Source organism: Panthera leo, chromosome B4 (assembly GCF_018350215.1).
Source record: "Panthera leo isolate Ple1 chromosome B4, P.leo_Ple1_pat1.1, whole genome shotgun sequence".
NCBI classification, from domain to species: Eukaryota; Metazoa; Chordata; class Mammalia; order Carnivora; family Felidae; genus Panthera; species Panthera leo.
The window spans coordinates 81,435,615-81,457,440 of record NC_056685.1 but is presented as its reverse complement, the minus strand read 5'-3'; the positions used below and the strand labels follow the sequence as shown (position 1 = coordinate 81,457,440).

Below are 21,826 nucleotides of genomic sequence, written 5' to 3'. Positions count from 1 at the left end.
CATATTCAGGATATTAAGTTTATGCATGTCTTAAAGTGTTACAAATCCTATTTAATGGTTTGTTATTTAACATTTAATATAATTTAGGGTGTTGCTGGTATAAAGAAAATTGGGTTAATATGTAGTAAAATATATATCTTTTGTTTTATTATTTTTGAACCTGTTGTCATTACTTGAGAGGCTTTACTGATTCTGATCTTATCATATATTTACTTATATTTTCTTCCAGTAGCTTTATGACCTATTTACATTAGCTTCTATAATGTATCTGGATTATATGAGGATATAAAATTTTCCCCCAAATAATTAAACAGTTTTTTTAATGCCATTTTAGGGGTTGAGAAAGATACAATCTGGCAGAAAAACCTGTGGTAATATTTTGCACATAAAATGCTAATTTTTATCAGTATGTTAATGTGTATGTGTATTTTGTATTTTATAATATTTATTTATTTTTGAGAGAGAGGGAGAGAGAAGGAGTGCGAGAGGGGAAGAGAGAGAGGGAGACACAGAATCTAAGCTGTCAGCACAGAGCCCAATGCGGGGCTCGAACCCATGGACCATGAGATCATGAGCTGAGCTGAAGTTGGACATTTAACCATCCGAGCCACCCAGGTGCCCCAGTATGTTAATAATATATTAACTAAGGTTGAAGAATTTGAAAAAACAGCCTATCACGAATTGATGTTCAACACTATTTTCTCATATGCTAGAAATTTAATGTCAGCATCTTTGCTTACTAAAATAGTTAGTAAAATGTAAAAATTTAAAAAAAGGTGGTTTTAACCAGAAAAGTGGCAATGTAAATAGTGAGATGTAGTTAAATTCCGCCAAATAGATGGAACATGAGACTGAATAACAGAACTTTGGGAATAAGTGTAGAAAGAAGAGAGAAAAGATCAAAAGATTGAATGAACCTTGGGCCAATCCAACATGCAGAAGTCAGAAAAAGAAGGACGGATCCATAGAGAATTTGTCCTTCAAGAAGTCTCCCGTGTCATTTGTAATGTACCGCTTGGTTTTGAACATAATCTGTCAGAATGCTTTCTAGGATCTTTTAAAGGACAAAGCCAGGGTAAAAAACACATGAAGAAATCATTAGTTGACATTGCTGCCTGTAATTCTAATCCAACACTGCTGAATTATTTTCCCATTCATATTTGATTCTTCTACCCCCTTTTTTCTACAGTAAGATTCCTAGTTGTCAACATCAACATATTTATTAATTTGCCCAGTGCTAAAATTTTTACAAGATGAAATCAGAATTTCTCCATCAGTACCACCAGTGATAACAAAGATTCATTTGTTAATTCTTTTACTCTTTAGAACATATCCCATGAGTAGTCAAGGATCAGAGCATGATATTTTCAAGAGTTACACACTAAATTCTTTTTGTTTCTTTGCTTTTTACCCCTGTGGTTTGTTCAATGTAAATTACTGTTACTTCATTTGTTTCTGTTTTGTTCAATTATAATTTTTCCCATAATATGGTCCCTTAAACTTTAAAATATAGTTGAAAAATTAAAATTTTATTTTAAAGGTATACTCAAAAGAGCTTCATGAGTTCATTTCATTTCTTGAAAAAGTTTTTTGGATTTATGGTATAAGAATGTCAATTTTTCAATCATGTATTTATTCATTCAAAAAAAGGTTCAGTACTCATATCCTAGCTATGGAATCAGGCGTTAGATTATTGATTATTTTCCAAATTCTCATCTATCTATTATCTATCTATATATCTATCTATCATCTATCATCTATTATCTATCTATTCCCATCTATCTTCTATCCATCTAACCATCCATCCATCTATCTATCATCATCATCTATCATTATCTGCCTGTCATCTAACTATCCATTAACCTAATTGGAAATATTGCATAATGGTTAAAAAACTACACTTGGAATTAAAGCTCTAATTGCACTCCTGTCTCTATAATTTCTAAACTTGTAATGAGTGTAAGCAAGTAAAATTATTTCCCTAATTCTCAGTTTTTTCAACAACCGAAAAATTCATTATTATGTATACTTTGCCTCTTATCATGATTACATTGAAAACATATATACAATTAGCATAGTACTTCTGCATAGTAGAAATTCAATAAATGATAGGTGCTACAATGATTAGTAACTCTACAAAAAGTTTCAACTTAAAAAAAAACAAGTTTGAACTTAGGTGTACATTGTCAAATCACTGAAGAAAATATTCATTCTCAAATTACGATGTGCAAAACTCTATTTCTTTTCTTAATATTGAACACAATTGCTTGTTAAAAAAGAGATAAGTAGGAGTAGTATTTGAGTTAGGTACCCATATGCTGCTCTTCTAGTGATAGATTTACATGTTCGAAAGAAAACACTCAAAAAGCAATTAATTTAGCACATATTATTATGTATGATCCAAAATAATCTGCTAGTTTACAGCATGATTGTCTTGCTTATTGTCTACATGCTTGTTTTAATGTGACAACTCAAACAGTTGTCTATCATCATGCTTGAAACAATAAAGACAAAGGCCATCTGGTGTTTTGTAGGCTCTTCTGAGTATTTTTTCATCTTTCTTATTTCTCCTTAGAGACACTCTCCCCTTAGATTTCCTGTAGAAATGTGTTCATTCCTTTTAGATCATTTGAAACTAATAAGTATTTCCCAAGTTTCAAGCTAATCATCTCAGCTATTGTAATCTTCATGAATGATTGCCAAGTGGGATTAGTGGACACACATCTTATAATTTGCATGATTTATTTATTTATTTATTTTTTGTTACTATTTATTTATTTATTTTTTCAATATATGAAATTTATTGTCAAAATGGCTTCCATACAACACCCAGTGCTCATCCCAAAAGGTGCCCTCCTCAACACCCATCACCCACCCTCCCATCCCTCCCATCCCTCCCATCCCTCCCATCCCTCCCACCACCCATCAACCCTCAGTTTGTTCTCAGTTTTTAAGAGTCTCTTATGCTTTGGCTCTCTCCCACTCTAACCTCTTTTTTTTTTTCCCCTTCCCCTCCCCCATGGGTTTCTGTTAAGTTTCTCAGGATCCACATAAGAGTGAAAACATATGGTATCTGTCTTTCTCTGTATAGCTTATTTCACTTAGCATCACACTCTCCAGTTCCATCCACGTTGCTACAAAGGGCCATATTTCGTTCTTTCTCATTGCCCTGTAGTACTCCATTGTGTATATAAACCACAATTTCTTTATCCATTCATCAGTTGATGGACATTTAGGCTCTTCCCATAATTTGGCTATTGTTGAGAGTGCTGCTATAAACATTGGGGTACTAGTGCCCCTATGCATCAGCACTCCTGTATCCCTTGGATAAATTCCTAGCAGTGCTATTGCTGGGTCATAGGGTAGGTCTATTTTTAATTTTCTGAGGAACCTCCACACTGCTTTCCAGAGCAGCTGCACCAATTTGCATTCCCACCCACAGTGCAAGAGGGTTCCCGTTTCTCCACATCCTCGCCAGCATCTATAGTCTCCTGATTTGTTCATTTTGGCCACTCTGACTGGCGTGAGGTGATACCTGAGTGTGGTTTTGATTTGTATTTTCCTGATAAGGAGCGACGTTGAGCATCTTTTCATGTGCCTGTTGGCCATCCGGATGTCCTCTTTAGAGAAGTGTCTATTCATGTTTTCTGCCCATTTCTTCACTGGGTTATTTGTTTTTCGGGTGTGGAGTTTGGGGAGCTCTTTCTAGATTTTGGATACTAGCCCTTTGTCCAATATGTCATTTGCAAATATCTTTGCCCATTCTGTTGGTTGCCTTTTAGTTTTGTTGATTGTTTCCTTTGCAGTGCAGAAGCTTTTTATCTTCATAAGGTCCCAGTAATTCATTTTTGCTTTTAATTCCCTTGCCTTTGGGGATGTGTCGAGTAAGAGATTGCTACGGCTGAGGTCAGAGAGGTCTTTTCCTGCTTTCTCCTCTAGGGTTTTGATGGTTTCCTGTCTCACATTCAGGTCCTTTATCCATTTTGAGTTTATTTTTGTGAATGGTGTGAGAAAGTGGTCTAGTTTCAATCTTCTGCATGTTGCTGTCCAGTTCTCCCAGCACCATTTGTTAAAGAGACTGTCTTTTTTCCATTGGATGTTCTTTCCTGCTTTGTCAAAGATGAGTTGGCCATACGTTTGTGGTCTAGTTCTGGGGTTTCTATTCTATTCCATTGGTCTATGTGTCTGTTTTTGTGCCAATACCATGCTGTCTTGATGATGACAGCTTTGTAGTATAGGCTAAAGTCTGGGATTGTGATGCCTCCTGCTTTGGTCTTCTTCAAAATTACTTTGGCTATTCGGGGCCTTTTGTGGTTCCATATGAATTTTAGGATTGCTTGTTCTAGCTTCGAGAAAAATGCTGGTGCAATTTTGATTGGGATTGCATTGAATGTGTAGATAGCTTTGGGTAGTATTGACATTTTGACAATATTTATTTTTCCAATCCATGAGCAGGGAATGTCTTTCCATTTCTTTATATCTTCTTCAATTACCTTCATAAGCTTTCTATAGTTTTCAGCATACAGATCTTGTACATCTTTGGTTAGATTTATTCCTAGGTATTTTATGCTTCTTGGTGCAATTGTGAATGGGATCAGTTTCTTCATTTGTCTTTCTGTTGCTTCATTGTTAGTGTATAAGAATGTAACTGATTTCTGTACATTGATTTTGTATCCTGCAACTTTGCTAAATTCATGTATCAGTTCTAGCAGACTTTTGGTGGAGTGTATTGGATTTTCCATGTATAGTATCATGTCATCTGCAAAAAGTGAAAGCTTGACTTCATCTTTGCCAATTTTGATGCCTTTGATTTCCTTTTGTTGTCTGATTGCTGATGCTAGAACTTCCAACACTATGTTAAACAACAGCAGTGAGAGTGGACATCCCTTTCGTGTTCCTGAACTCAGGGAAAAAGCTCTCAGTTTTTCCCCATTGAGGATGATGTTAGGTGTGGGCTTTTCATAAATGGCTTTTATGATCTTTAAGTATGTTCCTTCTATCCCAACTTTCTCAAGGTTTTTATTAAGAAAGGGTGCTGAATTCTGTCAAAGGCCTTTTCTGCATCAATTGACAGGATCATATGGTTCTTATCTTTTCTTTTATTAATGTGATGTATCACGTTGATTGATTTGCGAATGTTGAACCAGCCCTGCATCCCAGGAATGAATCCCACTTGATCATGGTGAATAATTCTTTTTATATGCTGTTGAATTCCATTTGCTAGTATCTTATTGAGAATTTTTGCATCCATATTCATCAGGGATATTGGCCCGTAGTTCTCTTTTTTCACTGGGTCTCTGTCTGGTTTGGGAATTAAAGTAATACTGGCTTCATAGAATGAGTCTGGAAGTTTTCCTTCCCTTTCTATTTCTTGGAATAGCTTGAGAAGGATAGGTATTATCTCTGCTTTAAACGTCTGGTAGAACTCCCCTGGGAAGCCATCTGGTCCTGGACTCTTATTTGTTGGGAGAGTTTTGATAACCGATTCAATTTCTTCGCTGGTTATGGGTCTGTTCAAGCTTTCTATTTCCTCCTGATTGAGTTTTGGAAGAGTGTGGGTGTTTAGGAATTTGTCCATTTCTTCCAGGTTGTCCAATTTGTTGGCATATAATTTTTCATAGTATTCCCTGATAATTGCTTCTATCTCTGAGGGATTGGTTGTAATAATTCCATTTTCATTCATGATTTTATCTGTTTCGGTCATCTCCCTTTTATTTTTGAGAAGCCTGGCTAGAGGTTTGTCACTTTTGTTTATTTTTTCAAAAAACCAACTCTTGGTTTCGTTGATCTGCTCTACAGTTTTTTTAGATTCTATATTGTTTATTTCTGCTCTGATCTTTATTATTTCTCTTCTTCTGCTGGGTTTAGGGTGTCTTTGCTGTTCTGCTTCTATTTCCTTTAGGTGTGCTGTTAGATTTTGTATCTGGGATTTTTCTTGTTTCTGGGGATAGGCCTGGATTGCAATGTATTTTCCTCTCAGGACTGCGTTCACTGCGTCCCAAAGCATTTGGATTGTTGTATTTTCATTTTCGTTTGTTTCCATATATTTTTTAATTTCTTCTCTAATTGCCTGGTTGACCCATTCATTCTTTAGTAGAGTGTTCTTTAACCTCCATGCTTTGGGAGGTTTTCCAGACTTTTTCCTGTGGTTGATTTCAAGCTTCATAGCATTGTGGTCTGAAAGTATGCATGGTATAATTTCAATTCTTGTATACTTATGAAGGGCTGTTTTGTGACCCAGTATATGATCTATCTTGGAGAATGTTCCATGTGCACTCGAGAAGAAAGTATATTCTGTTGCTTTGGGATGTAGAGTTCTAAATATATCTGTCAAGTCCATCTCATCCAATGTATCTTTCAGGGCCCTTGTTTCTTTATTGACTGTGTGTCTAGATGATCTATCCATTTCTGTAAGTGGGGTATTAAAGTCCCCTGCAATTACCACATTCTTATCAATAAGGTTGCTTATGTTTATGAGTAGTTGTTTTATATATTTGGGGGCTCCCGTATTCGGTGCATAGACATTTATAACTGTTACCTCTTCCTGATGGATAGACCCTGTAATTATTATATAATACCCTTCTTCATCTCTTGTTACAACCTTTAATTTAAAGTCTAGTTTGTCTGATATAAGTATGGCTACTCCAGCTTTCTTTTGGCTTCCAGTAGCATGATAAATAGTTCTCCATCCCCTCACTCTCAAGCTGAAGGTGTCCTCAGGTCTAAAATGAGTCTCTTGTAGACAGCAAATAGATGGGTCTTGTTTTTTTATCTATTCTGATAGCCTATGTCTTTTGGTTGGCACATTTAGTCCATTTACATTCAGTGTTATTATAGAAAGATACGGGTTTAGAGTCATTGTGATGTCTGTATGTTTTATGCTTGTAGCGATGTCTCTGGTACTTTGTCTCACAGGATTCCCCTTAGGGTCTCTTGTAGGGCTGGTTTAGTGGTGACAAATTCCTTCAGTTTTTGTTTGTTTGGGAAGACCTTTATCTCTCCTTCTATTCTAAATGACAGACTTGCTGGATAAAGGATTCTCGGCTGCATATTTTTTCTGTTCATCACACTGAAGATCTCTTGCCATGCCTTTCTGGCTTGCCAAGTTTCAGTAGAGAGATCTGTCACGAGTCTTATCAGTCTCCCTTTATATGTTAGGGCATGTTTATCCCTTGCTGCTTTCAGAATTTTCTCTTTATCCTCTTTATCTCTTTATTCTCTTTATCTCTGTATCCTGCTTTCTCTTTATCCTTGATCCTTGAAGATCGATTCAAGTTACATCTGAAGGGAGTTCTCTGTGCCTCTTGGATTTCAATGCCTTTTTCCTTCCCCAGTTCAGGGAAGTTCTCAGCTATTATTTCTTCAAGTACCCCTTCAGCACCTTTCCCTCTCTCTTCCTCCTGTGGGATACCAGTTATGCGTATATTATTTCTTTTTAGTGTATCACTTAGTTCTCTAATTTTCCCCTCATACTCCTGGATTTTTTTCTCTCTCTTTCTCTCAGCTTCCTCTTTTTCCATAACTTTATCTTCTAGTTCACCTATTCTCTCCTCTGCCTCTTCAAGCCGAGCCGTCGTGGTTTCCATATTGTTTTGCATTTCGTTTAAAGCGCTTTTCAGCTCCTCGTGACTGTTCCTTAGTCCCTTGATCTCTGTAGCAAGAGATTCTCTGCTGTCCTCTATACTGTTTTCAAGCCCAGCGATTAATTTTATGACTATTATTCTAAATTCACTTTCTGTTATATTATTTAAATCCTTTTTGATCAGTTCATTAGCTGTTGTTATTTCCTGGAGATTCTTCTGAGGGGAATTCTTCCGTTTGGTCATTTTGGATAGTCCCTGGAGTGGTGAGGACCCGCAGGGCACTTCCCCCGTGCTGTGGTGTATAACTGGAGTTGGTGGGCGGGGCCACAGTCAGACCTGATGTCTGCCCCCAGCTACCGCTGGGGTCACAGTCAGACTGGTGTGTGCCTTCTCTTCCCCTCTCCTAGGGGTGGGATTCACTGTGGGGTGGTGTGGCCCGTCTGGGCTACTTGTACACTGCCAGGCTTGTGGTGCTGGGGATCTGGCATATTAGCTGGGGTGAGTAGGCAAGGTGCATGGGGGCAGGAGGGGTAGGCTTAGCTCGCTTCTCCTAGGTGATCCACTTCAGGAGGGGCCCTGTGGCAGCGGGAGGGAGTCAGACCCGCTGACGGAGGGTTGGCTCTGCAGAAGCACCACGTTAGGTGTTTGTGCCGAGGGAGCAAGTTCCCTGACAGGAACTGGTTCCCTTTGGGATTTTGGCTGGGGGATGGGTGAGGGAGATGGAGCTGGCGAGGGAGATGGAGCTGGTGAGCGCCTTTGTTCCCTGCCAAACGAGCTCTGTCCTCCCGGGGCTCAGCAACTCTCCCTCCCTTTGTCCTCCAGCCTTCCCGCTTTCTGAGCAGAGCTGTTAACTTATGACCTTCTAGATACTAAGTTCCGGTTGCTGTGGGAACACACTCCGTCTGGCCCCTCCGCTTTTGCCAGCCAGACTCGGGGCTCTGCTTGGCCGGCGGGCTGCCCCTCCACCCCGGCTCCCTCCCGCCAGTCCCTGGAGCGCACACCGCCTTGCCGCCCTTCCTATCCTCTTCCGTGGGCCTCTAGTCTGCGCTTGGCTCCGGAGACTCCGTACTGCTAATCCTCTGGCGGTTTTCTGGGTTATTTAGGCAGGTGTAGGTGGAATCTAAGTGATCAGCAGGACGCGGTGAGCCCAGCGTCCTCCTATGCCGCCATCTTCCTCCAATCTCTTTGCATGATATTTAAAAAGAGGAGTTTACAAAAATCTTTATTACCCAGGGCATAGTACCATATGTTTAGATATATTGACAGTGCAGAAAAATCATATTCTTAAAATATTTGCACTATATATCTCTGCTTTGAATCAATATGAGGATATTTTATATTAATTTTTCTGCCTACAAAATTAAATATTGTTTCCCAGTGAGTATGTTTGCCTTTCATTATGGTCGATCCCATAGTAGTTTCCAGAAAAAAAAGACCAACATGTACTGCTTATGGTAAGTAAAATAATGGTGCTTCTTTCAAAAATATAAGAATAATTACAAATACTATGTAAGTTCCATACAGATAAGAAGCAATGATTTAAAAGTGATATTTTGTTATTACTCCTTGCATAAAGCATTATTTATTCCTCATTTTCTAAACCCATAAATACAAGAGCTTGACATTTGATTTATACACTTGGACCTGCATTTCTAATACTCTAGTGGTATAAACCAGACACTGTACTACAATATTGTAGAGGGATTGAAGAGTATCCTAGTGTTCTCTAGAGAAAGAGTGCCTGAACAACTCTACAAGTCAGTCAAATGTAACAGAGTTGGAGGATATTTTTCTTGGAGAATTGGCTTCACATATGTTAATATGCTTTTTTTAAATAGGAAAAATAGCTCTTTTGGAGGTGCTAATTCTGATGAACACTTTGAGCAATGAAAACTTATCATTGATAATTAGTGGGGTTTGTGAATTTTTTTTTTTTGAATTAAAAAAAAAAAATTTTTTTTAACGTTTATTTATTTTTGAGACAGAGAGAGACACAGCATGAACGCGGGAGGGACAGAGAGAGAGGGAGACACAGAATCGGAAGCAGGCTCCAGGCTCTGAGCCATCAGCCCAGAGCCCGACGCGGGGCTGGAACTTGCGGACCGCGAGATCGTGACCTGAGCTGAAGTCGGATGCTTTAACCGACTGAGCCACCCAGGTGCCCCGGTTTGTGAATTTTTATATGAGGTAATTGGCAAAATCACGTAAAAGGAAAAATATTATGTATTCAATAATAAAAAGAATGACTTCACAACAGGTAAAGATATTGATTGGCAGAATTAAGGGTGTAGTTTGAATATTTTTATTTAAAATAAAGAATACATATGATATGGTTTTTTTTTTCCTCTCTGCCAGTGCTTATGTTCTAAGTTTATTTGGGAATAGCTTACTTATTTAGCAATTATTTAGCAAGTTGATAACAAAGATTTCCTCAGGTTAAGAGGAATGTAAAATGCATCACTAGATTTATTTTAATTGAAATATGCCTCTACAATAAGTAACCAATTAGTGTTTTGAATTCACAGTACTTTTTATTTTGCTTTTATAAAATAATAAATTAGAGAAGTTTGAAAAAAACATGTTTTTTATGGTTTTTATGGTAGGATGTGTTACTAAGAATGACTGAATTCTTGATGAAAAATATAAATGCCCTATAATTTAACAACTTACTGAAATTCCTTTATTTTTAATTACTATTATTTTTGTATATGTTTGCAGAAATCATACTTTCATGTATCCTATATAGACATTTATAAAAATGGGGTCAATTTGTATAAACTTTTTTGCAATTTTGCATCTAAAGTTACATTTAGAATATTTCTAAAGGGACTATATTCATCAATGTCCTCACTTCAAAATGAAATTATCTGCATGAATAAAATTATTTAAAGAATTGATTATTTTAAAATATTTAGATCGCTTTCTACTTTTCACTCAAACTACGCCATGACATATGGCTTATATGTAAGATGGAAATTGAATTGCCTTTTGAGAGAGGTAAATATCCCATTATATATTCTCAATATTTTTTTTGCTTTTTAGAAATTTGTGGTTTTTTTCACATTGCTGAACTTGTAGTAGTTTCAATTTATTATTTTGAATATTCTTTAAATATTCATTTTTTAAACTTTTTTAAAAAAAATAAGTGTTTATTTATTTTTGAGAATGAGAGAGCAGGGGCAGAGAGAGAGAGGGAGACAAAGAATCTGAAGCAGGCTCCAGGCTCCAAGCTGTCAGCACAGAGCCCCATGTGGGGCTCGAACCTATGATTCCTGAGATCATGACCTGAGCCAAAGTCTCATGCTTAACCGACTGAGCGGCCAGGCACCCCTTACGTTTTTTTTCTTTTGTCATTTTCTATGTCTTTATCAGTAGTTCATAGAAAAGTTGAAAGAGGTGATAATGGGGCTCTAAGCAAATACAACTTTTAATATGAAATCTAAAATTTCAGAATTTAACTGTAGGTCTTAATTCATTATACTGGCATATTTTATATCTACAAAGTCAATAATTAAAAATGAATTAATTAATTTTGAATCTGGAACCAAGATTGTATTTAATGTATTTAAAGAAATGGATGAATTTGAATTAGTTACAACTGAGTTGGAAGTTTGTAAGTAAGGGCAAAAAAGTATTACGGATTTTGCAGGTCAATTTTCAAAACCGAGTTGACTTCTATAATGCTTTTTAAAAATAGTTTCTGTTGCATGGTTCTAGATTGTATCTTTAGCCTCTTAGAGTTTTACCTTATAAGTGGGTATATTTGTGAATATGGAACCTTTTATATATCATTGTCTACGTATAAAGCTCGATAGTATAAAGCTACGTATAAAACTCAGATAGTTTCTTATTATTGTACCTTTTTATTTCTAGAATTTGTTTGACATCACAAAAGAGAAATGAAGCACCATACAAAACAGATAAAGTTTATCCTTCTGGGACTGACAGATTATTCTCAGTTAAAGATTGTAATTTTTTTATTTCTACTTCTAAATTACATGTTGAGTATGATAGGAAACTTAACCATCATTGCCCTCACACTACTGGATTCTCATCTCAAGACCCCAATGTATTTCTTCCTACGTAATTTCTCTTTCCTGGAAATTTCATTCACAAGTGCTTGTTTCCCCAGATTCCTAATCAGCATTGTAACCAGAGAAAAGACCATTTCCTATAATGATTGTATATCTCAGTTATTTTTCTACATATTATTGGGGATTATAGAATTTTTCCTTCTGGCAGCTATGTCCTATGACCGCTATGTTGCCATCTGTAAACCTTTGCATTATACATCTATCATGAACAGCAGAATTTGTCATCAGCTTGTACTCAGTTCTTGGGTAACTGAATTCCTGGTCACTTTCCCTCCACTGATCTTAATTCTTAACCTGGATTTCTGTGCCTCAAACATCATTGATCATTTCATTTGTGACATTTCTCCTGTCCTGCAACTTTCTTGCTCAGACACACATTTACTAGAACTGACTGCTTTTTTCTTAGCTGTGATGATCCTCATTGTCACATTGTTCTTAGTAATCCTTTCTTACTCTTATATCATCAAGAAAATTCTAAAATTCCCTTCAATTAAGCAAAAGAAAAAAGCCCTTTCTACCTGCTCTTCTCACATGATTATTGTATCCATCAGTTATGGTAGTTGTATATTTATGTACATAAAGCCATCTGCAAATGAGTTACTTCAAGCAAAGGAGTAGCTGTGCTCAATACTTCAGTTACCCCTTTGTTGAATCCATTCATTTATACTCTGAGAAACAAGTAAGTTAAACAAACCTTCAGAGACATACTTAGAAAGATACTCTCTGCTTCAGACAAGTAATACTGTTTTTGAAATAATTAATATGAAAACATAAAAAAAACAGTGAACAAAAACTGTTTAGACACTTCTAGTTTAAGAAATGATCTTTTGGCACAAAAACAGACACTCAGATCAATGGAACAGAATAGAGAATAGAGAACCTTTCTTCCCCCTACCCACACCCCCATGTTCATTTGTTTCTTAAATTATACATATGAGTGAAATCATATGGTATTTGTCTTTCTCTGACAGACTTATTTTGCTTAGTATAATACTCTCTAGGTCCATCCACATTGTTGCAAATGGCAAGTTTTCATTCTTTTTTATGGCTGAGTAATATTCCATTGTACATATATACCACAGCTTCCTTATCCATTCTTCAGCTGTTGGACATTGGGCTGTCTACATAATTTGGCTATGTTGATAATGCTGCTATAAACAAACATCAGGGTGCATATATCCTCTTGAATTAGTATTTTTGTATCCTTAAGAAACCATTATTCTAGAATTATGGAGAAGCTTAAAAAAGAGTATATGTTATTGAGCTTTTATAGATCTTTTCTATAATCTGACTTCTCCTTGCTAGTATACATTAAAAGTAATTATAACTCAAGCAGAACAGTTTAGTATCTAAACCATGTAGTTTTGAATACTGGCTCAGCTACCTGAAAACTGATTCTTTAAGATATGTGTATGAGACAGTTTCCCTGTTGGCTTTGCAACAGAAGTATTCTTCAGGGGCTAACTTGATATAATTATACTTGACTCTATACGATAGAGAATTATTGATCAGTGCCCTTCACAATTATGTTAAAACCTATGAGCTAGTCATAAATAAAGTAATGATGATGTCTGTAATTTAAATTCTCTTTAATTAATAAGGAATTAACAGGCATGTCTGAATAAGAGGGAGATGTTGTAGCTGCTTAATTGTAGTATGGAAATCATGCACCTTAGTTTTCTCCAGTCTGTGGAATTCCTAAGTCTTTCCTTGTTTTTCATGACCTTAATGTATTTAAAGAGTACTGATTAGGTGTTTGGTAGAAAGCCTGCCAATTTGGTTTGTCTAATGTTTTCTCATGTTTATATTGAGGCTGTACATTTTTGTGGAGAATGCCATGGAGGTGGTATCCCCTTTTTAGGGTATTGTATCAGGGAGTATATGATATCTACATCCTATTACTGATGTTAAATTTGTCAACTTGGTTAATGAGTGTCTTCCAGTTCTTTCTATCATAAAGTTCTCCTTTGAAATTATTAAGTATTTTTGTGAAGAAACTTTGATATGTGTTGCTGTGGTTGTAAATTGTGGCAGAGGGACAACATTCTATAATTTTATGATTAATTCTCAGTCTTTTAAGTGGGCCTGTGTTCTTTGGCCTTCGTAAGTGTTTCTCATAAAAATCTTTTCCCTTGGAGTACAGGCCTTTGTGTGAAGAATATTCTGGGATTATTTCAGAATAGTTACTCTTCCCTATCCTTGCCTGAGTCAGGGGGAGATCTTGGTTTTTCAGCTTGAGAAACTGGTGGGATTAGTTGGAGGCAAAACCTAAACAAATGTGGGGACCCCCTTTCACAATGATCTTCAGTATCTTCTAATTCTCATGGTGGTAAACACTCCATCTCCAGCAATTTGCCAAAATGACTATAAGTAGAACCATTACCTACATACAGTTCCAGTGATTTATATTCCATGAAAGTAGATCTCAACTGTGACTCTGGACTTTCCAGTCTCTTCAGATTTCAGGGTGTTGTTTCTGTGCAATTTCACTTCTAAAATGGGTAAAGTTCAAGTAAGTTATTGACTTTGATAAAGCAGAAGTGATGACTTTCAAATGCTAAGTGATGGAACTGAAGCCGGAAGTCCATAGGGTTTTCTATAAAGGTGCTTATGTTGTCTGCATAAATGAAGTCAGTTTTGCTTCTTCCTATTTAATATGAATACTTTCTTCCTTCCTTTATTTTACTTTATTACATAAATTAGAATCTACAGTACAATATTTAGTAGATGTAGCAAGAGTGACCATCTTGATCTTACTCATTTTCTTAGGATGAGATCATTCAGACTTTCATAATGAAGTAGTATGTTAGCTATAGTATTTCTTTCCTTTTTCTTTTGTTTTTTACTATATTTTGGATGTCCTTTGGTATCGTAGACTCTAGGTCTAGAGTTCTTTCTTGTCTAGCAAGAAAGTGGGACGCAGGATTAAAATCAGGGAGATGGCTAATGTCCAAGAGAAGACAAAGAGCCCAGATTAAGGGTCTTTGCTCTGTTTTTATTATCAGAAGGTTTACAAAACATGGTGATAGATATGCACAAAGAGACAATGAGACTGTAAACATTAACTCATGGATGTGAAGAAAAGGGGGTTTTGAAGAAATGTGGGGTTAGGGATTTGGGTAAAACAAAATCCTGGCGCTGGGTAGATGGTTGTTAAGGGCAGACATGAGGCTCTGCCTCTGTTTACCTTAAATGGCCTAGGGGATAGGGAGGGGGACAAAACAGAAGAGACTCATAAATATGGAGAACAAACTGGAGGGGTTGTGGGAGGGTGATGGGCTAAATGGGTAAGGGGCACTAAGGAATCTACTCCTGATATCATTGTTGCACTATATGCTAACTAATTTGGTTGTAAATTAAAAAAAAATAATAATAAAACAAGATAAATTAAAAAAAGAAAACAAAACATGCTGCCTCAGGGTCAACAAGGCACCTTTCTTTTGCTAATAAGTGCCACTCCATGCAACTTCACCCTGCTGTGGTCTATAGCCCTGTTTACCTGTTTACCTAATTTGGTCCTTCCTTCCTGTGAAAACAGCTTTCAGCTATAGTACTAAATTGGGGGGTGTTTCCGCCCTGAATACCTCATCTCCTTTACCTCATATATCTTTGTTCTATTTTGGGGCCTTTGCCCCGCCCTCTCTATACCTGTTTACCTAATCTTGTTTTCCCAAACTTGGGTGTGAGGATTCTATGGTTTTGTAATTCTTTATGCCTTGTTAACCCCATCAGTGCAGGCTCAGGGAATTCCTAAGCTTGTTCCCCACAGTTTGGTATTTGTCATTCATTAGATATACTTGCTGAGAGGTTTTTTTGTTTTTTTGTTTTGTTTTGTTTTGTTTTTTTTTTGTTTTTACATTGTAATATTTAAGGTGTACAATGTAATGATTCAACACTTATATACAACACCCAGTGCTCATCACAACAAATACACTCTAAGAGTTTTTATTAGATATGCATACTGACCATTTCAGTTGTTCTTCTGCAACTATTGAGAAAAATTCCACTTGACCAGAATTAAACTTTTTCTATATTGCTAGGCTTATTTGCCATTTATTTTTAAATATTTACAACTTACTCATGTATGAGATTAGTTATCTATAATGTCTATTTTCTGATTTTGCTCTTAGGATAAGGATAATTTTATTTTCATAGGATGAGTTGGAAAGTATTCCCTACTCTAATATATCCTGGGGGAGCAGTGTGTAATTATTAGTATTGCTTCCTTAAATATTTTTTGGAAATTACTGGTGAATAAGGAATTTTCTTTATGGAATATTTCTTTTCTTTCTTAATGTTTATTTATTTTTGAGAGAGAGAGCATGAGCAGGGGAGGAGCAGACAGAGAGGGAGACACAGAATCTGAAGTGGGCTCCAGGCTCTGAGCTGTCAGCACAAAACCTGACACAGGGCTTGAACTACAAGATCATGACCTGAGCCGAAGTCAGTCACTTAACCTACCGAGCCACTCAGATGCCCCATCTTTGTGGAATATTTCTTAATTATAAGTTCAATTTCTACAACAGATATAGACCTATCATATCTTTTTTTTTTTCCCCCTTGACTGACATTTTATTGTTCTTGTCTTTCAAGGGATTTTCCATTTCTTTTATATTTTTTAATTAGTTGACCTAAATTTGTTCAAAAATCTCCATGTTATTGTTCACTAAGAATGTCTGATACTGGTCTTCTCTGATACTGATCTTCTCTGATACTGGTAATTTGTATCTTTTCTGTGTTTTTCATCTTCAATCTGCCTATAAATTTATCAATTTTGATGATATTTTTTGGAAATCATATTTAGTTTTATTGATATTTTCTTATTGTTTTGTTTTCTATTTCACTGATTTTCACATTGATCTTTATTATTCCCTTTCATCTGGCTACTCTGAATTTTCTCTACTATTTTGATAGTTGATTGAAATGGATACTGGGGTTGTTGATCTGAGAATTTTGTTCTTTTTTTTCTTTAATGTTTATTTTTGAGAGAGAGAGAGAGAGAGAGAGAGAACAAGCAGGGGAGGAGCAGAGAGAGAGGGAGACACAGAATCTGAAACAGGCTCCAGGGTCTGAGCTGTCAGCACAGAGCCTGACGTGGGGCTCGAACTCACAAACCGTGAGATCATGACCTGAGCCAAAGCCGGATGTTCAACTGACTGAGCCACCCAGGCACCTCATGTTCTTTTCTAATTTTAGAGTCTTAAGTTTCTTTTTAAGTTATGCTTTACCTGCATCCCACAAATTTTGTTATAATTTTGTTTACATGGCATTTTATTTTTTCTTTGATTTCCTTCAACCCATGGGTCATATATGTGTTATTCAGTTTCCAAATAATAGTGGGTTTTCCAGATATCTTACCATAATTGATTTCTAAGTTAATTACATAGTGTTCAGTAAACATACTCTGCATGACTTGAATATTGTAAACTTATTATGACTTTTTGTCACTCAGATTATGATCTATTATGGTAATGTTTTGTGTAATACTGGAAAGAATATTCTGTTGATGTTGGATGGAACATTCTGAATATGTAAAATTGGTAAATTTCATTGATAAGGTTGTTCAAGATTTCCATAACCTTCAACCTTTTCTCTCAATTACTGAGTGTGTAGAAACTTCTGACTGTAATTGTGAATTTGAGTGCTACAGTGTTAAATCAGCTGCATTTGTCAAACTATGGCTGATTTGCAAACTTAAATTAGTTATGGAGATGAGTTTGGTAAAAATTGGTGAAATCATTCTGTGAAAATCAATTGGTTACATAGAATTTCCAATGAAGTTCATTGTATGTTTCATTATTATTTGTAAATTATATTAGTAAAATTTATAATATGCCTGTGTATTTTTTTCTGATAATTTGTTTTAAATACAAACACACTAGTTCTCTCTCTGCCTGTATGCATTGAATGATTTGGACTTTATTGAGCACCACACTGATTGAGTCATATCTGCATCAATAGATGCAAATTAAGTATTTAGATTTACATAGAATCCAACTCCAAAGCAACAACTGAAAAATGAAAAACTTTGTAAAACAAAGAGGGAAACAAGAACATAATTCTGGAATAGCTGGATAATTCACATTTCTGATGCCTAAGAAGAGAGTACACTGTACTTTCCAATTCTAATTAAAGTTACTATCAAATTGAGTAAAACAGTTTTTACCAGCAGATGTAGTAAATGTTTTTGTTGAGACACAATTGTAAATATTATACAGATGTTTTAGACATTCATGCTTTCAGGTAGAATTTAGCTTTCAACTGTTTTTGATTATGTGTAACTCTGTTTCTATAAACACTTATTAGAAGAACTCATTCTTTTTACGGTGAGAAAAGGGAACTCAAGCATTGAAAATTCAAATAAACAGTGAGGAAAAGTGTTCTGATGGTAAGTTAAATGATTTCATGTGTTCATGCATTGCTTGAGGAAGAAGAGAGGAAAGAAGCAGATAGACAAATATTAATTTTTCTTAAAATATAGAGCAATAATTAAAATTTTCTTATAGGAAAGATTTATTGTGTAAGGTTTGGATGGTGCAAGCATGCTTAAATCCATATCCTTCAATGTCTGCAAAAATTCTGAAAGAAAGGTTTTTATATTTTTTATTTTTAAATTATTTTTAAATTATTATTTTTTAATGTCTATTTTTGAGAGAGAGAGAGAGAGCACAAGCAGGGGAGGGGCAGAGAGACAGGGAGACACAGCATCTAAAGCAGGCTTCAGGCTCTGAACTGTCATCACAGAGCCTGATGCAGGGCTCGAACCCACAAACTGTGAGATCATGACCTGAACTGAAGTCGGATGCCACCCAGGTACCCCTATATTTTTCATTTTTAAAAGAATGAAAGCATATGAACACTGGAAAACATTTTGGGGTACCATCATTGTACCAGAAATTTTGAGAACTACCTGAGAGAAAGAAAGCATATGGTTTAATTTCCAAAAAAACAAAACAAAAGAGAGGACATTGGATCATAGGAAACCAAAGGCATACCTGACTCTTTCTAAGAGAGCCTCAGATAAGCTCCAGACTCAGCATTAGTAAATTAAAAGAACATAATGGGCTGTGTAACAATCATCAGGGTAGTTCATTCAAGATGCTTTGTGGTGAAAATATTGAGATCTTACAGAAATGGTAATGCCATACTTCTAATAACTTTCAAATTTAGTCCAAAAAGGACATTATCAATGCTTATGCACTGGGAGAAATAACTTTTTAGAATTGCTTAGGGGTGCCTGGGTGGCTCCGTCTGTTAAACATCCGACTGCTGACTTTGGTTCGGGTCATGATCTCAAGGTTGGTCGAGCCCCATGTCAGTCTCTGTGCTGACAGCAGGAAGCCTGCTTGGGATTCTCTGTCTCCCTCTCTCTCTGACCCACCCCCACTCACGCTCATGTGCATGCATTATCTCTCTCTCTCTCTCTCTCTCTCTCTCTCTCTCTCTCAAAGGAAAAAAGAATTGCTTAGAATTTTATTTAGCATCTGTTTGGTGTGCAAAGGGAAAGTTCTTCAATGATTAAAACTAAATATTGGCATTGTTAAATGCTATTTGCATTCATGTGACATCAAATCACTCATCCTCAGAAAATTTTCAGGGCATGTAAATGTAAAAAGATAGTCGAACCACGTAAGGTCAAAATAGGATAAATGGAGAACAAAAGCTGAAGGAAAGGAAGTTGAATATTGTAGTGGGTGGAGAAACGTAACAATGTTAATATTGTGTTAGTCATAAGATTCCATTTAAAGTTCAAGTCATGAATATCTTAATGATTAAGATTTATTTGAGAAGCATTTGTTGACTAAGTTCTTGAAGGACTGCTTTACCTGCTGGTTCCTTAGGGAGTAAATAAAAGGATTTAGCATTGGGGCAACAGAAGTATTGAGCACTGCTATACCCTTGGTCAAAGCCACTCCTTCTTTTGCTGAAGTTTTGATGTACATGAAAATGCAACTTCCATAAGAAATGGAAACTACAATCATGTGAGGAACAAGTGGAAAAGGCCTTTTTCCTTTGCTCAGGCGAGGGGATTCTCAGAATTGTTTTAAGGATGAATACATAGGAAAGAATCACTAATATTAAAGTCACCATGAGTGTGAATACTGCTAGGAAGAATCCCAGGAGCTCTAGGAATGCTGTGTCCGTGCAGGAGATCAACAGCATAGGAGAAGAGTCACAGGTGAAATGGTCAATGATGTTGGAGTCACAGAAATCCAGTTGAAGTCCCATTATGACAGGTGGAAAGATAATGAGAAATCCAGCCAGCCAAGAGCTAATTACAAGCTGGTTGCAAATTCTGCTGTTTATTATTGTTGTGTAATGCAATGGCTTACAGATAGCTATATACCGATCATAAGACATAGCAGTCAGAAGAAAAAATTCTGTCGAGCCAAGGAGTATAAAGAAAAACACCTGGACCATGCAAGAATTATAGGAAATAGTCATATCCCCTGTTATAATGCTGGCCAGAAATCTAGGAATGCAAACTGTTGTGAATGCGATTTCTAGAAAAGAGAAATTCCTAAGGAAGAAATACATCGGAGTTTTAAGGTGAGGATCTATCAGAGTGAGGGTGATAATTGTCAGGTTTCCAGTTATACTCAGTATATATGTGAAAAATAGAAATAGAAAAATCAAAACATTTAGCTTTGGGTCATTTGTTAATCCAAGAAGAATGAAGTCTTTTACAGATGTTTGATTTTTCATTTCTTATTGCTGACTTCTCCCAGGTCTATAAATGCAAACAAGAAACAATGATTTGTGTGAGTCCAGTATTATTTTTTATCACTTCTGTGTGATAGTTAAGAAATATATAAGATATGTAACAGACCAATAAATTAGCCACCAAATTGTACTGAATTCTGAAAATCTGTATGAGCCAGGACAAATAAACTTATATCTAGTATCTTCTTTGTAGATCACTAGCCATTTAAAATTGACTGAGTCACTTGACATCTGTATATGAAAATATACTTGAATGTGTTTTGTTTTCTTTTAAAAATCTTATAAGTGTATATGAAAACTATAAAAAATATTTTATTTCTATTAAAATATTTTACCAATGACTACATGTTCTAATAATTTTTCTCAAAATAAAACAATTGAAGTTTCCTTTTTTAAATAGTTTCTACAAGTTTTTCAAGATGTTTCATGTCAGTCCTGCCTATACAGAGAATTACCAACTTAAAAGAATCAGGGCTATAAAACAAAAAATTTATATAATCCTAAGCAAAGTAAGAATTAAACATTTCCCTTTCTGAATTAAATAATAAGCTATTACTTTTTAGAAGACAAACTTGAGTGATTTAAGTTATAAATTGATTAGAAAATGGAAAAAAAATGAGGTAAGAAATGAAAAATATACTTACAGTTATATAATCCCACGTGGTAAAAATGTAACTGCTCAAATACAAATGTTCTGTTGCCTTACTTTACTTTTTTTTTTAAATTTTTTTTAACATTTATTTATTTTTGAGACAGAGACAGAGCATGAACGGGGGAGGGTCAGAGAGAGGGGAGACACAGAATCTGAAACAGGCTCCAGGCTCTGAGCTGTCAGCACAGAGTCCGAAGCGGGGCTCAAACTCACGGACCGTGAGATCATGACCTGAGCCAAAGTCGGCTGCCTAACCGACTGAGCCACCCAGGCGCCCCTGTTGCCTTACTTTAATTGAGGGTCAGTGTTGGAGGCTTTACTTTTGGAGCATTTTATAGACTTCACAATTTGTTTTTGCCTTTAATTTTATGATGCAAGAACATATTTCTGTACCATGTAGGTGGAATTTGGCAGGATGATCCTGGTCACATAGAGTGAGATGGAACGTACTGAAGAATAAATTCAGGAGAAAGTAAAGTCAGGGAGGCCCTGATAGAAAGTTGACACAGTCCCAGTTGCAGGTAGAAGGTGCAAGTATTCAAGAGGTTCTGTAACAGGTGATCCAGAAAAGAGTTGGTGACACACATGGTGGAACTAGCTCTATGGTTAGTCCCACGTAGTCAATCCATGTTAAGTCTGGAAGACCGAGACTCAAGGTATTGCAAAAAATTTTCATTGGGTAGCAGTGTCTCTGGCACTAACTCATTGTTTAGGAGTAGAACTAGAGAGGTGGAGAAGGGAGAGCCAGCAGCAAAACAGACCCCTGCTCTAAG

The 21,826-nt window shown here is 36.1% G+C and overlaps 2 protein-coding genes across 2 annotated transcripts; one reads left to right on the top strand and one right to left on the bottom strand.

Annotated features, from left to right (window-relative positions):
• The first annotated feature begins 11,455 nt into the window (after positions 1-11,455).
• Positions 11,456-12,417, top strand: LOC122223629 (olfactory receptor 6C70-like). Its single transcript, XM_042944605.1, is given in 2 exon segments — positions 11,456-12,272; positions 12,275-12,417. Coding segments are annotated over 2 exon segments (933 nt in total). The 5' UTR covers positions 11,456-11,482.
• Positions 12,418-19,449: 7,032 nt separating this feature from the next.
• On the bottom strand, positions 19,450-20,383 carry LOC122223628 (olfactory receptor 6C76-like). Its single transcript, XM_042944604.1, is given in 2 exon segments — positions 19,450-19,663; positions 19,665-20,383. Coding segments are annotated over 2 exon segments (933 nt in total).
• Between the last annotated feature and the right edge of the window lie 1,443 nt (positions 20,384-21,826).